Source organism: Macaca mulatta, chromosome 13 (genome assembly GCF_049350105.2).
Source record: "Macaca mulatta isolate MMU2019108-1 chromosome 13, T2T-MMU8v2.0, whole genome shotgun sequence".
NCBI classification, from domain to species: domain Eukaryota; kingdom Metazoa; phylum Chordata; class Mammalia; order Primates; family Cercopithecidae; genus Macaca; species Macaca mulatta.
The window spans coordinates 7,587,603-7,604,292 of record NC_133418.1 but is presented as its reverse complement, the minus strand read 5'-3'; the positions used below and the strand labels follow the sequence as shown (position 1 = coordinate 7,604,292).

At 36.6% G+C, this 16,690-nt stretch overlaps 1 protein-coding gene across 30 annotated transcripts in view; it reads left to right on the top strand.

The window, feature by feature from the left end:
* REV1 (REV1 DNA directed polymerase) overlaps positions 1–16,690 on the top strand; it is an 89,630-nt gene that overhangs the window by 47,083 nt on the left and 25,857 nt on the right. For 13 of the 30 annotated variants that reach the window (XR_013402599.1, XR_013402598.1, XR_013402600.1 and 10 more), the window contains 5 exons: positions 430–582; positions 3,875–4,584; positions 7,240–7,347; positions 8,723–8,839; positions 13,274–13,379. Coding sequence is in view for 14 of the 30 variants with exons in the window: in XM_077958847.1 (XP_077814973.1) it covers positions 430–582; positions 3,875–4,584; positions 7,240–7,347; positions 8,723–8,839; positions 13,274–13,379 (1,194 nt within the window). In the remaining 16 variants the exon portion in view is untranslated. Of the gene's footprint in view, positions 1–429; positions 583–3,874; positions 4,585–7,239; positions 7,348–8,722; positions 8,840–11,254; positions 11,455–13,270; positions 13,380–16,690 lie in introns of those variants that run through there. The other 17 variants (XR_013402596.1, XR_013402595.1, XM_015112942.3 and 14 more) reach the window with 5 other exon arrangements.

The following is a 16,690-nucleotide window of genomic DNA, read 5'->3' as shown; positions in this document are numbered from 1 at the left end:
AAATAGTATAAATTATTACTCTTGAAGTTGAGATTCTTTAGTTTGTCCTATATTTTTATTAAGTTTCTGACATGAATTTGGAAATTTAGAATCCTTATTCAGTTTACTTATCCTGGAAAACCTTAATATGTGAGATGAGATTTTGATGAAGTCTTAAATATTCTGTCTTAACTGTTGACAGGGTGGTAAATATAAAGTCATGAGGATTAAAATATTGACTAGTTCAGCTCTGTGCTTGCAGTTTTTCCCCACTCTAAGATCATATTGTATTGGGACCACTAAAACTGAGCAAGAAGGAATAAACTAGGAAAACAGATGATGGCCGGTTGTTGGTGAAATACTGTATCTTTGAAGACATTGATTTTTTTTTTCATGAAGCTCATTGTCACCAAGTATGGAACTCTAAATTGATGTTGCTTTTTGTTTCAGCATCAAAGCTGGACGACTCCTCTCCTACATTCCATATCAGCTGTACACCAAGCAGTCCAGTGTGCAGAAGGGTCTCAGCTTTAATCCTGTATGCAGACCTGAGGATCCTGTGCCAGGTCCAAGCAATATAGCCAAACAGTTCAACAACAGGGTGTAAGTTTGTCTAGTTGGGGATTACTGCAAAGCTGGGTTTTTTTTTGGTTTTGTTTTGTTTTTTTTTAAGACGGAGTTTCGCTCTTGTTGCCCAGGCTGGAGTGCAATGGTACAATCTAGGCTCATTACCACCTCTGCCTCCAAGGTTCAAGTGATTATCCTGCCTCAGCCTCCCCCATTACTGGCGTGTACCACCACACCTAGCTAATTTTTGTATTTTTAGTAGAAGTGGAGTTTCACCATCTTGGCCAGGCTGGTCTCAAACTCCTAACCTTGTGATCTACCCTCCTCGACCTCCCAAAGTGCTGAGGTTACAGGCATGAGCCACCATGCCTGGCCGCAAAGCTGGTTTTTATCAGTGAGCATGGCCTCTGCTCTGTTACAGACAGAAGCAGATACGAACCCTGGCTATTCATTTATAATGAATATGTTGAAATATATGTGTATGAGTGTCTTATCTAAAAATGAATTATTTTTATGAAAATTTCATTCATGTAAGTAAGATTTTACATTCATACTAGTTTCTCACCTTAAGCTAGTGGATCTTAATTGTTAGTTTTTTCATGGATTTTCATGAAAGTAATTATTTCCTCACAAGTATTTTGTATTGCTTTCTCAAAAACTGAACTAACTGCACCAGCTATATTTTTGTTGTGTTCCATGCATAAAAAGACAATGAAAATGTTAACACTTCTGGGTGATTTTTGAAAAATTCAAAATTCATAACTACAATTCTAAATATGTAAATATATAAGTGGAAGTTTAGTTGGTGACCCTTGGTTATAGAATTGAGAGTGAATCTAGACTTTATTCCGTGTGGCTGCTTTTTTTTTTTTTAATATTGATAAAAGCTTTAGTTGCAACCCTGGATAAATTGGTTTCACAATTAATTGGTGGGTTGCCTTACCTTTGTATATCAAGTGGTTCATTTTTGTTAGCCTTCTCTTTATTAAATTGCTTGCTTTGGGAGTTGGATATATTTTTTTTTTCCGAAAAGACCAGGAGTCTAATTAATCTGAGAGGATCCAGTATCACTGCCTTCTGTAATTTTTGTTGTCATTTGTTATTTAACTTGTACTCACAAATGTATTCAAATATTTTTCATGTTACCTATAGCTTTTAATTTTTCTAATGTGGTATCAAGGTATATAGCAAATAATACCAGAAAACCTTTTCACAGAATACATAGCTTTATCTTTCTCTTCTTACCCACATTAATAAAAGTAGAAAATAGATATGTTTTTTCAAGATCTTCTTTGTGACACTTTTAGGAAGAAATTACCTATTAGATTTTACTTCTTAATACATTTATGCCATTGCCTAAGAAATGTAGCTCTACCCATGATATTTCCAGTACAGCTACTTTGCAAATGTCCATTTGTCTAGGCTGAGAAACTATATAGTACAGGAAGAATGTATGTTAACAGTGTATTTTCCTGCCAGTATATGGATTTCTGTTGGATGTGTTGCTATAATGCATGTAAAGGATCTTAATGTTTTTGACACAAAACTAGATGTAAGACTTTCTGACGTACATCACTTTTGTTGTTTTCTGGGGTTTTTTGGAGGGTATATTCAGTACATTTTGTACATTTCTTTGAAATGCTCATCTGTGACATTTTGCTCCCTTGCATTCTCTTTATCTCAAGAGGCTTTCTCTGCATGTGACAAATTAGGTTTTCTTTTTTTCTTCTTTTAATCATATCCAGTTTGTCTTTTTCCCCTTCACTGGCATGATCATCTGTGAGGATGGCGTCTACTCAGAGTTGCCTGTCACATTCCATGTGATGTTTAGCCAGGGCCTGAGCTAACCCTGAAATGGGTGATCATCCAGCTTGTGGAGATTTTCTGTGTAGTCAGGCTCTCATTACTGAGAAACCAAGTTGGTATTAGGATGAGGGACTTTTGGTGGAACCTGGTAATACTGTGGTAATTTCACCTGTGGCTTACTACTCTGTAGGGTAGCCCTACATCTGGAGCCTGCACTGTAATTGAATTAGTGCTATGGACATTTGGACATTTCTAAGTAGAATGAATTACTGCTTTGTAATTCAGGTTTTTGTTTTTGTTACTTAGATGATTGTTGTGAATGCATTTCTAAACAAACGTCTAGAGGAGCCAGGATGTGACTTTAGCATAACATATGTCATAGGTTCTACATTTATAAAGCTGTCATCAGGAAACTTGGTCCATGTTGCCTTGTACCACCCTGGCATCTAAATGTGCATTTCTTAAAATGAAGTGCAGTTTCCCTTGTTAATAAGGCAAGTGTCCTCATTTTTCTGGGTGTAAATTTTACTGAATTACCCCCACACATTGACATGGCTTTACTTTTTGTCTACTTGTGCAACAATTAGCTCATTAATAGGTTAATCAATATAGTCACTTTTTTTCCTACTGAAACTAGCTGGCTTCATACTGGATTTAATGTGTCGAATAGTACCTTCCATAGAAACTAAAACTAGGAATAAGAATTCAAGTAAGGTTTTAAAATCCATTTTTGTGAAAGTTATTTGTAGTATATTAATTCAGCAGATATTTATTGACCATGTAGTAAATGCCAAGCACTGTGCTTCAGAACTGGATATTTAGAGCTTATAGATTCCAATGAATTCTTTATGGAAAAAATAATTGAAAAGTTTTTTGGGTTTTTCTTCAGCCATGAGAAATATTCTATTTTATTTCTTCTTTGGTACTATCTGAAGTGAAAATAAAAAACAAACAAAAAACACCTAAAGGGCTGTTAATATTCTAGAATTTTTCTAGTTACCTTGCTACTTTTGCAAAGAATGATCTTTTGTCAAATCAGAATATAAAGTTTGTGGTTTAATTTTCAGGGTTTTTTTTCATTGTCAATATTCGATATAAGAATTTCCTGGCTGGGCGAGGTGGCTCAAGCCTGTAATCCCAGCACTTTGGGAGGTCGAGGCAGGCGGATCACAAGGTCAGGAGATCGAGACCATCCTGGCTAACACGGTGAAACCCCGTCTCTACTAAAAATACAGAAAGAAATTAGCCCAGCATGGTGGCGGCGCCTGTAGTCTCAGCTACTCCGGAGGCTGAGGCAGGAGAATGGCGTGAACCTGGGAAGCCGTGCTTGCAGCGAATTGAGATTGTGCCACTGCACTCCAGCCTGGGCAACAGAGTGAGACCCCGTCTCAAAAAAAAAAAGTTTCCTGTTTCTAAAGAGAGAAATACCAAAGTGTGTACCACTAAGAAAATGTTGAAATGAAAAAATTGTTTTAACCTAAAAGTCAGACAGTATTAACTTAAATTTTTTTTCCTGCTTTAGAAATCACATCGTTAAGAAGATTGAAGCAGAAAATGAAGTCAAAGTCAATGGCATGAACAGTTGGAATGAAGAAGACGAAAATAATGATTTTAGTTTTGTGGATCTGGAACAGACCTCTCCGGGAAGGAAACAGAATGGAATTCCTCATCCCAGAGGCAGCACTGCCATTTTTAATGGACACACTTCTAGCTCTAATGGTGCCTTAAAGACACAGGATTGCTTGGTGCCCATGGTCAACAGTGTTGCCAGCAGGCTTTCTCCAGCCTCTTCCCAGGAGGAGGATAAGGCTGAGAAGAGCAGCACTGATTTCAGAGACTGCACTCTGCAGCAGTTGCAGCAAAGCACCAGAAACACAGATGCTTTGCGGAATCCACACAGAACTAATTCTTTCTCATTATCACCTTTGCACAGTAACACTAAAATTAATGGTGCTCACCACTCCACTGTTCAGGGGCCTTCAAGCACAAAAAGCACTTCTTCAGTATCTACTCTTAGCAAGGCAGCACCTTCAGTGCCATCCAAACCTTCAGACTGCAATTTTATTTCAAACTTCTATTCTCATTCAAGACTGCATCACATATCAATGTGGAAGTGTGAATTGACTGAGTTTGTCAATACCCTACAAAGACAAAGTAATGGTATCTTTCCAGGAAGGGAAAAGTTAAAAAAAATGAAAACAGGCAGGTCTGCACTTGTTGTAACTGACACAGGTAGATACTTACTAAAATTGTTTTCTTAAGAAACAGTCACGCTTGATCATTTTGCTCTTATGCTATTATTGGTATTTCTGGTCAATATGAAGTTTTCATAATATAAAAGTCTCAGAATGTCAAGTCATGTAATCTGCAGTAAGCATAACATTATAGAAAGCTTATTTATTAAAATGTTTTTAAAACAATTAGATTTAATTGTGGCTGACTGAAAATTTTCAGAGAATTTAAACAGTAAGATGGTTGGGATTCTGAGCATTCATTCCTCATGTAGACCTTATCGGTTGGTGAAGTTTTGAACTGTGTTAATGTAACATTTATCCAGTGCTTAAACCCCTGTAAGAATGCAATTGGTTTGATAAGAGGAATTGTTAAATTTCTAGAAGCTTGCATCATAATGATTTTTTAAATCAGTTTTGACATAGAGCTGTTATAATTAACAGTGGTAAACTTTCAGTGAGGTTACTTGACATCTAAGTGCATTGGTTCATTGTATTTTGAATTTTAATACTTTTCTTGTTATCAAAAACAAATGCAAACACAGTAGCAGACTGTGTTTCTGTGCCAGTCATAAATTAGTATCTGGTTTGAAGTTTTAGTTCCTTTTACAGATTATAGGATTTTTTATGGGGAGAGACCTCAGAGATTAATACTATCCTTTAATTTATAGCTGTGGAAACTGAGGTATAGAGAGAAGCTCCTGGTTCTGTCCTAGAAAGTGATAGAGACTCTCTGTGGGTGTTTTCTGTTATGTTTTACTGAGTTTGATGTATTCCTACGTACTTTTAGTCAAAAAATGCTGTTTGGTATTTAGGAAATATTTCAGAATAATATAGATACTAGATTATCCTTACATCATGTCTTGGCCTTGTTACCTGAAGGTTATTTAATTCTGAATGCTTCAGAGAACTATGATTAATTAGTTCTATGAATGGGAATAAAATGAGAAATTTTGTTATTGTGTGAAAGCATTTGGTAGATATTTGGCTTACGCATTCTGTACTACTTGAATGTTTAAAAGCATTATTTTGAGTTGCTTGCATTATGTTTATGTGATACTTTGAAAAATACTTCTATACAGCAGAATTGTGATTATTTTATGAATCATTTGAGATAATATAGAGGGCAGTAAGGAAGTACGTGGCTTTGGAGTTAGATAGTTTAGCATGAATCTGAATCCTTACTCTGCCACTCTTATGCTGCAGGACTATGGACAAGTTAGTTCACCTCTCTGAGTCTTAGTTTTCTTTGTGAAGAGAAGTGATAGATAGTCCACGATGTTTGCCTCATGGGGTTGTGAGCTTAAGAATACATGAGCAGGCTGGGCACGGTGGCTCATGCCTGTAATTCCCACACTTGGGGAGGCTGAGGCAGGAGGATTGCTTGAGCCCAGGAGTTCAAGACCAACCTGGGCAACACAGTGAGACCCTGTCTCTATCAAAAAGAAAAAAAAAATTAGCTGGGCGTGGTGGCACGGGCCTGTGGTCCCAGCTACTTGGAAGGCTGAGGCGGGAGGATTGTTTGAGCCCTGGAGGTTGAGGCTGCAGATTCCACCACTGCACTTCAGATGGGGCAACACAGTGAGACCCTATCTCAAAAAAAAAAAAAAGTGGGGAGAACTAGGTACATGCTATCTATCGCAGGCACAGTTTGGTAAATGGAGTGGTCCAAAACTGCTAGGGGATATCTGTTTTTGGAAGCCTATTATAAAGACTAACCCTCAGTACTAATATTTTCAAGCCTGAGAAAAACTCCTTTATGAGATCAGAACTTTTTACAAGCTCAGGGTTCTTATTTCCAGAACTTGTGTATCTTAGAGGACCAGAGGAAAAGGCTAAGGATGAGACTGATAATAGAGGAAAGCTCTGCTTGTGCCTGGATTAGGGTTAAAGTGACCCTGATGAATCTCATTGTAGCTCAGGATGATTAGAAGCTTTTGTCCTTAGGTGAGGACACTCACCTTTATCTCCTTAAATGTGGTCTATGTCATTCAGCTCTGATCTTTAATAGTATTTAATGGCATAAGGGTAAAAATTTACAGATTTATGTTTTATAGACTGTTTTTCAAGTACTTAGAACAGCAACATGGTAGTTTTAAGGCTCAGAAATCAGACTGCTTGGGACAGAATCACAGCTCAACCACTTAATAATAGGCTGTGTGACTTAAACTTTTAGTCTACAGAATGGAGATGATATGGTTACCTACCTCATAGTTGTGAGAATTTAAATAAATACATACATGTAAACCTCTTAACAGCAGTGCCTGACACCTACCAAGCACTGGATAATAGTAGCCATTTTTATTGTTGTTATTTTATCCAGGCGTGTTTATAGATTGCATGGAATAATGATCATCAAGATAAGTTTTACTTAGCTTCATGTAACTAAATGTATGCCAACAGCTTTGTATTTTTATAAAATAATCAGCACAATGAAATAATTTTAAGCTGTACTTTTTGACAAACTAATTAGAGACTTAATTAAATTGGGCTTCTCTTGAGGTGATAGCAATAATCTGTAGTCATTTCTGGTTTTTTAAAAAGACTCCATTCTGGGTGAAGCATGTTTTAAATATAGTTTGTAAAATTAACTAGACCTGATGTTTTAAATAATAAAAATTAGCTTGGGGTTTGAATGCTGTCTTTTTCCTTCTAGGAGATATGTCAGTATTGAATTCTCCCAGACATCAGAGCTGTATAATGCATGTTGATATGGATTGCTTCTTTGTGTCAGTGGGTATACGAAATAGACCAGATCTCAAAGGTCTGTATTCTTGCTTATGTTTTAAGAAAATTGATATATTGTTGTAAATACATATTCAAAGAGTTTACAAAATCTTTTTTTAAAAAATTGTGATTTTTCTTGGGAAAATCAGTTTTTCCAAATTTTCTGTATTCAATTATCAAGGAAGGTATAGGGGAATTAGAGTTTTTCTTTCTCCCTGTAGAGATCTTCAGGGAACAATATTCATCTTCACCTGAAGGATATGTCATCGAAGACTAATGTAGGCAGGATCTATATTGGGCATTTTCTAGATTTGTATCTGTATTCCTTGTTAATGAATGGAAACTTTATGGTGGCTCTTGTCGGTGAGACTTGGGTCATTATGCTTTCTCTTTTGAGCGAATAACTTGATTAACTGTCTTGATGCCCATGAACATCCCAGCGTTTTGATTGTAGGATAATTTTGCATTATTGAATATTGCTAAAATATGTGAAGTCGTGTGGACAGTCTTTGTCTTAGTGAAATTGCAGATATTTGTGAACTAGTTAGTACTTTGAAAAGCATACATTCTGGGTTTTCCAGTGTTTGCCTCTGTCTGAAAGAGACAACTTAGTGTTTTCTTCCCTTAAATAAGGAATCACTGTGGCACAGAAGCTGCTGTGTTAAAACCAGGACTTTATTTTTGTCATGGGTAGTGGTTCCTCAGCTCTGAAAGGAGTTATTAGAATGTTAAATAATTGATTTTCATAGAGTAACTTTTTAATGCATTGTTGATTTTATTTATTGGTCCTCAAAATAATGCATTCAGTAAATACATATTCATCCATGCTGTTGCTTTACAAAGTTCGAGTCATCTTGTAACTTAACACACATACAAAAGGAAATGATACAGGAAAGTAAGTTTATACTAAAGCAAAAATTGAGGGGCTGTATGCTCATGTTTGATAATGTGGTAGGTCAGATTGTGATTCCGATGTGTATGTATTTAGTTTCTGTTGCTGTAAAATTGAGAGAGAAGTATAGATGTTAACTCTAGAAATACAAAAAAAGTATACTTAGTTTTTCTTTCCCCACCACTTAATGTCTGAATTTAGAGTCTTGAGTTGCCTGTTTTCTACAATACGAAATCAAACAAAAACCCTGGAAGGCTGAGTTGACTACTGCTTTCAGGCTGAAAAAATGTATCAGAATGGTCATAAATAATTGGCTTTTTTGGAGGTGCTGAGAAACTTAGATGACATTTACATGGTGATTGATAGTCTTTAAAGTATTAGCTTCTTTAAGGATTAATGTCATAAGTAAAGGTAAAGAAAAAAAAAGGCATGTTTTAAAAATCATTTGAAAAATGTTTGCTTACATGTTGTTAACATTCCTATACCCATATGCAGAAATAATTTAATATTTTCCTCACAGGCAAACCAGTGGCTGTTACAAGTAACAGAGGCACAGGAAGGGCACCTTTACGTCCTGGCGCTAACCCCCAGCTGGAGTGGCAGTATTACCAGAATAAAATCCTGAAAGGCAAAGCAGGTACACATGAGCTGTCTCTGAAGTCTTAGTGCTCCTGTGGGCGGCTTCTGGATTTTGCTGTTGGCATGGTTGTTACAGAAATGAGAGCAGAGTTGTAGCAATTAGCTTTTTCATTCAGGGCTTTTAAGGATTTCAACTGTTAGGTTGTATTGAATTGGAGGGTGACATTTTCCTGAAATAGAGAGTGAAGAATGTTTTACAAGATATGATTGATTTGCGTTGTATAAATTTAGATTGGGGATAAAAATCATGGGCATAATTTAAAGAAGCCTCTGTCTATTGTGAGAGTTAATTACTGGTCATTTGGTTATTGCATCACAGTAAGAATGTTAAAGTTTGTGTTGCTCAAGATATTTGTATGAGGAAGTAGGATAACAAACAGTAGAACTTTTAATTTATTGGAATTAAAAGTGAACACCAGTAATCATTCTCCATATCCTTTAGTGAACCTATTTGTTATGAGATATAACCTTGTTGCCTCTCTTGACTTTTTAATTTTGGATATTATTAAGCAAAATTATAAGTTGTACTAGTCATGATACTTATTAAGATTTTCATGTGTCTATTACTTTCTTCCCCTGAGTAAATTCGCTGAGAAATGTTTTCTTAGAAATTAAATTTTTTAAATAATTGATTCGTTTTCTCATGGTGGTTTTGCAAAGCCAAAGAGAATTTTTTTAATTAGTTTCTCAGAAATATATTCCCCAGAAAGTAGTCAGAAGTTAGATATGCAGTGAAATGGAAAGCATGCAGTTTAGTTTCACTGCAGTTACTTCAGTGCCCTTGTTGTCAGTTATAAAACGTTGGGCTTACTTGTCACAATGACTCCAATGAAATTAAGGCAAAAGGAAAGCCAGCGAACATCTCTGAGGACCGGTTTTGGGATTATAGTCTTTTTGTTGGTTTTGATCATCTGTTTATGTGGTCTTAAGTATGAAAGAACATAATTGTAGATACATGTTTACGCTTTGTGTGTACATTTATTTCCAAGTTTTATAAATGTTTTCTTGGTCTTTAAATCTTTGCAGAGATTTTTGAGATTCTAGAGTTTTGTGTGTCATGAGTAGGTGTGGAGTAGCTGTTACTGAACTTGACATTTAGTTGTATTATGGTATAGGTAGTTTTAAGTATTGGTAGTATGGTTTTTGTGGTAGGTTGGTTTTTCTTTTTGTATTTTCTATGTGCTATTAAACAGGTGAAATCTTAAGTTCTAGAAAATAAGAAATAAATAGCTTAAGGAAGTACACAATACTTGTCATATATTAGGCGTTTATGAAATACTAAAGAATGTTGAAAGAAGAGAAACCACCATGTATATACGTGCAGTAGCATCTTCAGTGCTCAGAGTCTCTCTGGTGGGTGGTCTTGCTACACACGTCCTTCTGTCGGCAGTCTACATTTAAAATTTTCACCTTGACAAGCTCACATTCCTTAGGAGTAGCAGAGAGCTAGTTCTCTTTTGTCTTTTCTTCTGTTACAGACAATCTTACTATAAATGGTTTATTAACACAATACTGTCATTGGTTACTTAATTGTCTTCATCAGTTTAGTCACCTAATTTTTACAACATTTTAATGACCTTCTATAATCACATCCCCTTCACATCTAAATGTGGGTGGTAAACCAGAAGGGAAGTATTAGGAGAAATAGTTAAATTTCACTTGCCATTGAAAACTGTCAAAAGGAGATTGTCCCGTCACTAGAAAAGGTGATATGACAGTTTGTATTTTATACTCTTACTTTAACTTGATGCCATTTACTTTTATATGCTAAGCCTTTTCATGCATTAGGAGCTCACCAGATTATTTGCTACATATAAAACGAATAGATTATTATAAAATTTGATTACAACTAAGCTTGTGCTCAGAACTTTTTTCAATGCTTTTGTTCCTCTTTGCTTGTTATTCCCTGATCTTTCTTTCTCTGGGTCATTATCAGACATGGCACCAAATAGAAAAATATTGAGGATCAGTTTAGGAATTAGAATCTTTGGCTTCTGTGCACTAGCTTTGGAAAAAAAAAAAAAAAGATCAGTCTAATGTTTGGCTTATATGTCTAGACAACGTATTAGGACAAATAGCATCCTTAGTCCTTTTTGAAACTTTAGTTTCTTAGTTGTCATATCCAAAAGCTCTTTAATTAGACCAGTGCAACCAGGGTATCTCATCCATCCATGACTTCTTTTGGAGGCTGCTTCCTGAGCAATACTCAGTAGTGGCACTTCTCATTGATGATCTCATTGTTTGGAACAATTTATGCTCCAAATTTCATGGTTGGGGCCTTTTACCCCTTCCTGGATTTCCAGGATACAGATGTTTTCTATCCCATCGACAGCTTCAGTTTTCATTCTAAAGAACAACAGTTTTAAAAATCGTATTAGTCATAGATTTATTCTCAGCGATTTCTTTTTCACAGACTTGGGTCCTGGCCTCTGATTTCTCCAACCGTTCCTCCACATTCTCCATGTGCCCGTCTAGTTTGTCAAGTTTTGATGAGCAGTTCTCTACTTTGCCCTCCAGTGAGGACAGTGTGTCCCTGCATTTCCCTGAATCTCACATGAAGCAACTCACTCCGCTCGTGGAGGGACCCACGCATTCTGCTGCACTGTGGAACAGGTCAGCCAGCCCAATGGAGAGGAACACGATGGTGCTGCCTCTCAGGCCAGGGCATTGGGGGCGCATGGACCACAGAGACTGTTCTCTCCTCAAGCATAAGTTTTCTGTTATTTTCAAGACAGTGTCTTAGATAACTAGCCCTTCAGATATCAAAGTCAGGTAATTCTCCAACTTGTAAGGCATAACTCATGGTTACACCATGGTTACAAGACGGTTGTGGCTGTTCAAGCTTCAGCACTCCTTTTTTTGGGGTCTAGTAGCACCCTCTGTTGAAGAGTGATACTGACAGTCCTGAAATTCTTACAGTTTTTCAGCTTAGATGAATGGACTATTAAAATTTATATTTAGCCTTTTAAAACCGTCCAGAAACACTGGGTAGTCTGCTTGGGATTCTGTCTTTAATTTGTAATAGTATAGCTAGCATATGTTACTCATATGTCAGAAACTATAGCTCACATTACACACTCAGCTGTTTTGAAGCAAGTAGGATTTGACCCCACTGAGATGCCAATCAGTTTGATTTGCATTTATGCTGTGTATATATGGTTGCTGAAATCCAGAAATGCTTGTATGGGTTGCATAGTTAGTTGAAAGATGTTGATGATTACTAGTCAAACCAGGAAGAGTTGTTTAAGCCCATGAAGCCAGAGACTTCGCCAGTTTTCCTGGTGGTGCATTAACTTGGCCGACTTTTCACAGAACAGTAAGTCTGAAATAAACAGAAGAGAAATGCTGGGTTTGTTAGTTATGTATTGTTACAGTGTACTCACAATAGATTTGTCTGGAATAGCTGAAGTGATATATTTTGGCTTTGTTTTACTAATGGTATTTTTGTTTATAATAGTAGAGATGTGGCTGAGATTGTGGTTTTAGAATGTGGTTTTTTTTTTTTTTTTTTTTTTTTTTTAAACAGCATACTCTTCTTGGAACCTAATAGTAGTATCCCAAGAGACCTACGATGAAGTTGTGTTTTAATTTATTTCTTAATTACTAGTGAAGCTAAAGGTGGCAAAGGAAGTAAAGTGGCATGCAGCCAGTAGGCTCTCCAGAGTGTGTGCTTTTGTATTCTTGTGTAAAGTTGTACGTTTGGTTCAGATGTTAAGACATGTTGGTAAGCCACACTGAGCTCCAGCTGTGTTTTCTAAAGCATCGATACTCTGATCACACTTGAATGTTTTTAATTGAACATGCATTATTAAACCAAAATACAATTACCTGTAGCAGGGGATAATGTGACGTCTGTTCAAAAGAAAAAGCTTGAATTTAGAATGAAACCTCTTCATGGTTTGTGACCTACTAAATTATTGTTTGATCAGATAGATGGTAGGAATTTCATGTTTGTTGTACACGTTAATTAGCTTTAAGTTTTGCAGATCTTTTAGGAAACAGCAACGAATATTCAGAGAAATTTATATTTTTCATTAACTTTTCCCCATTACCGAGAGCTGTACAGTCCTTGTAAGGTTATAGGAGGGAGTTCATCTCCCTGATCACTTCTCATCCATGTCCACCTCAAGGGACTGTGTTATAGGATATTCTATATTTATCTTCTGGTGTATTTAAAAAAAACAACTCCCAGGACACTTTGAATTTATTATAAGTTTTTATCTGCTGATGAAGAATATAATGGAAGCAAACCATTTTAGAGTTACAGAGTTTTCTTTTATTAGATAAGGAGATAATGCCAATAGAGATAACTGTATTTGGAATTTACTAAACATTTTTATATGAAAGTAATGGAAAACAAATTTCTTGAAAAAGTTACGGAAAATCAGTTTATAACAAATAACCATTAATTTTTTTTAAATTTTTAAAGCAGATATACCAGATTCATCTCTGTGGGAGAATCCAGATTCTGCACAAGCAAATGGAATTGATTCTGTTTTGTCAAAGGCTGAAATTGCATCTTGTAGTTATGAGGCCAGGTATGTAGAAGTTATGTGTTATAATTCTTAATGAACAATTTGGTTAATTATTTTTATATAGTTTTTTGAACTGTAATCTTTTGAAGTGGATTCAGACCTGCCAGTCAGGCCAGTGATTTAAACGTTACAGACGTGTTATGGAAATAAATGGTTTTAGCCTTAAATCATTTCATTTATGCCCCCCACACCCCTCACCAGTGCTAGATAACTTTAAACAAACAGCTTAGTAGTTCCCTGATGAGAACCAATAGGTCCTGTAGTAGGAACCAAAAGACATTGGGGATTGTCATTTTTATTGTCTTTTGAAGCATGAAATAAAAGAATTAGATTGTTTTTGAATGGAAGAGGACTTTAATATTTATTTACTCTAATCTTTTGTTTTTATTGCTAAGAAAAATCTCTTGTAATCCATTCTTCCTGATACTCAGTTTTTTTTTAATGTTAAAACCCAATTGCCTATTCAATTGTAAGTAATTTAATTATTAACATTCTTAATATCTCTTCACTTAAAAGTGGTAATAGTGTTGTCAGCTTGTTAGCACCAACTTTTTGAATAGGTGTTTATGTTATAGTGATCTGAAACCATAATTATAATTGGCTGTTTCAGTATAGGAAGAAACACACACACACATATATATATTCCTCATAATTTAAAAAATCTTTTTGAAATAATTGGAATAGTTGTAAAAGTAGAGGGAGTAATAATTAAAGAGAAGTCTTAATTTTTTTTTTCCCTGTCAACCAAACACAGACATTTTTACCTGTATAACACAGCAAGCCGTTACACATAGCTGGCAAGTGTTAAAGTATTCAGTAATTTCAAAACGAAACAGTCTTAGATCAGTTACTTTTTTTTTTTTTTTTTTTTTTTTTTTTTTTTGAGACAAGTCTCGCTCTGTCGCCCAGGCTGGAGTGCAGTGGCACCATCTCAGCTCATTGCAAGCTCTGCCTCCTGGGTTCACGCCATTCCCCTGCCTCAGCCTCCCTAGTAGCTGGGACTACAGGTGCCCGCCACCACGCCCAGCTAATTTTTTTGTATTTTTTTAGTAGAGACGGGGTTTCACCTCGTTAGCCAGGATGGTCTCGATCTCCTGGCCTAGTGATCCACCCGCCTCAGCCTCCCAAAGTGCTGGGATTACAGGCGTGAGTCACCACGCCCGGCCCAGTTACATCTTCTTAATCTTGATTCAAAGTTGTGGCTATGCAAGCATCTAATCTGAAGAAAAGATATTTGAGCTCAGCATCGTCTAATCATAATAGTTTTTTTTTTAATTTGCTAATTTTTTTTTAAAGTATATTTAAGTAAAAGCATTAAGTTTAAACATGCATGCTTATATTTTAAATTGTTTTCCATTCATGACATGCCAAACTTTTCCTCCCAGGCTAACTTTGCCTTTCTCATTGACAGAATTATGTTTTAATGGTTTTCATTGTCACTTGATGCTGTGGCCAAGGAATTGAAACTCACTTTAAATGATAATTAAATACAAATACGTTTTGAACTGTTATACTGCTTTTTATTAGCACAGGCACTCTAGAGCTGAGTTTATGTAGTCTCTTTTTTCCTACTAAGTTATTGAATGGTGGCCTGGACTTCAGATGGCTAGACAGTTACGTGCAGTATGTGGAGGGTGTGATGAAGCCCAGAAATATTCTCAGTCCTTGAATTTCGCTAGTTGGTAAAATGCAAGCTCCGTTTACCCTTGCTAGACTGCCTCTGCAGGGTCTCCCTTTATACCTTCATACCCAGTCCCCACCAAGATGAATGCTGGCTGGGAAGCAGGACTGCCTCCAGGTGAAAGTGTCAACAGCTCTGGTGGCTTTGGACTCCAGGAGCCACAATTGTGTCTAGGCACTAGGCCTCTCTTGGGTCTTTGGATGGTGCATTTGTATTTATCCACGGATGGTGACTGTCAAGCTTCATGCCTTGCAAAATAATTGGGGTGACAATATATGAGGACAGAATACTATATAGTGAGCCATTCAAGTGCCACTTAAGTGCAGATGTTTAAGAAGATGCATAAAGTGATGAAAATGAATTTAACTTGAAGAAAAAAAGTGCAACCATGAGTTTTTTGTCCCTTAATTGTAATTTTCTGTTTTCTAGAAGACTATTCCTAGTGAAAGTTTCTAGAAAATAGTTTCTGGATACTTGTTTTGTGGCCATCCAACAGGTTATATTTTCCTTTTCTGAGGAAAATTTTTTTAACAGGTACAAGTAGTTGCATAAGACAAATGTTTCTGAGTTTGGAGTGGGGGCTAGATTGTGGGGATGATCTGCTCAGTTTTATGCACTCGTGAGTTTTCACTATACATAGCCTAATAACGGGGCCAGCAAAGGATAGAATGTGAATATGAAATGGTAGAAATACAAGGTAGAATGTGTATATGTGGGTCACAGTTTGCACTGCTGTTAGTAGTTGGCCTATACTTACAGTAGAGAGCAAACTTTGTATGGAATAAATGAGAAGAAGGCAGATTGTACATGAATAGGTAATGATACACAGGTATCCTAGAATCATAGATTTTTAAAGTCAAATAATTTCTAAACCCCGTTTTCACGTGCTTTTGTAAGGACCCCTACCTTTCTTACTTTATGGATGTATTTTAGTATGTAGAATGGACAGCGACAGTGGTTTGATGGCAATTTTTTTTTTCCTCCTGGAGACGAAGTCTTGCTCTGTTGCCCAGGCTGGAGTGCAGTGGTCCTTTCTTGGCTCACTGCAACCCCTGCTTCCCGGGTTGAAGCAATTCTCCTGCCTCAGCCTCCCGAGTAGCTGGGATTACAGGCTCCCGCCACCACGCCTAGCTAATTTTTGTATTTTTAGTAGAGGTGGGGTTTCACCATCTTGGCCAGGGTGGTCTTGAACTCCTGACCTCGTGATCCGCTCGCCTTGGCCTCCCAAAGTGCTGGGATTAACAGGCGTGAGCCACCGCACCCGGCCAGCAAGTTTTTAATATTGTTGAATCCAACACCAAATACAGCTGTCTGAACAAAGCATATTGCCAGACAGAATATGTCCTCTGTGCTTTGAACGTGGGAATAAGCTGTTTTTGCAGCATACACTTAACGAAGTTTTGGTAATTTGTCCTGCATGGGATTTTAGTTGTAATAGATGAGTCATGGTAATGAAGAGTCACTTTGGACTTTCTTATAATTGTCTTTACTCATTTATTTTCTATGGAACAAACCTCATTTCCCAGCCATCTTCAAGGTATTTGGCTTCCCTTAGTATGGCAAACCTAAGGCAAGCCAAAGGAAAAAGATTTTCCTTTTTTGTTTTTAACTTCCTTATAGTGTCTAATGGCTT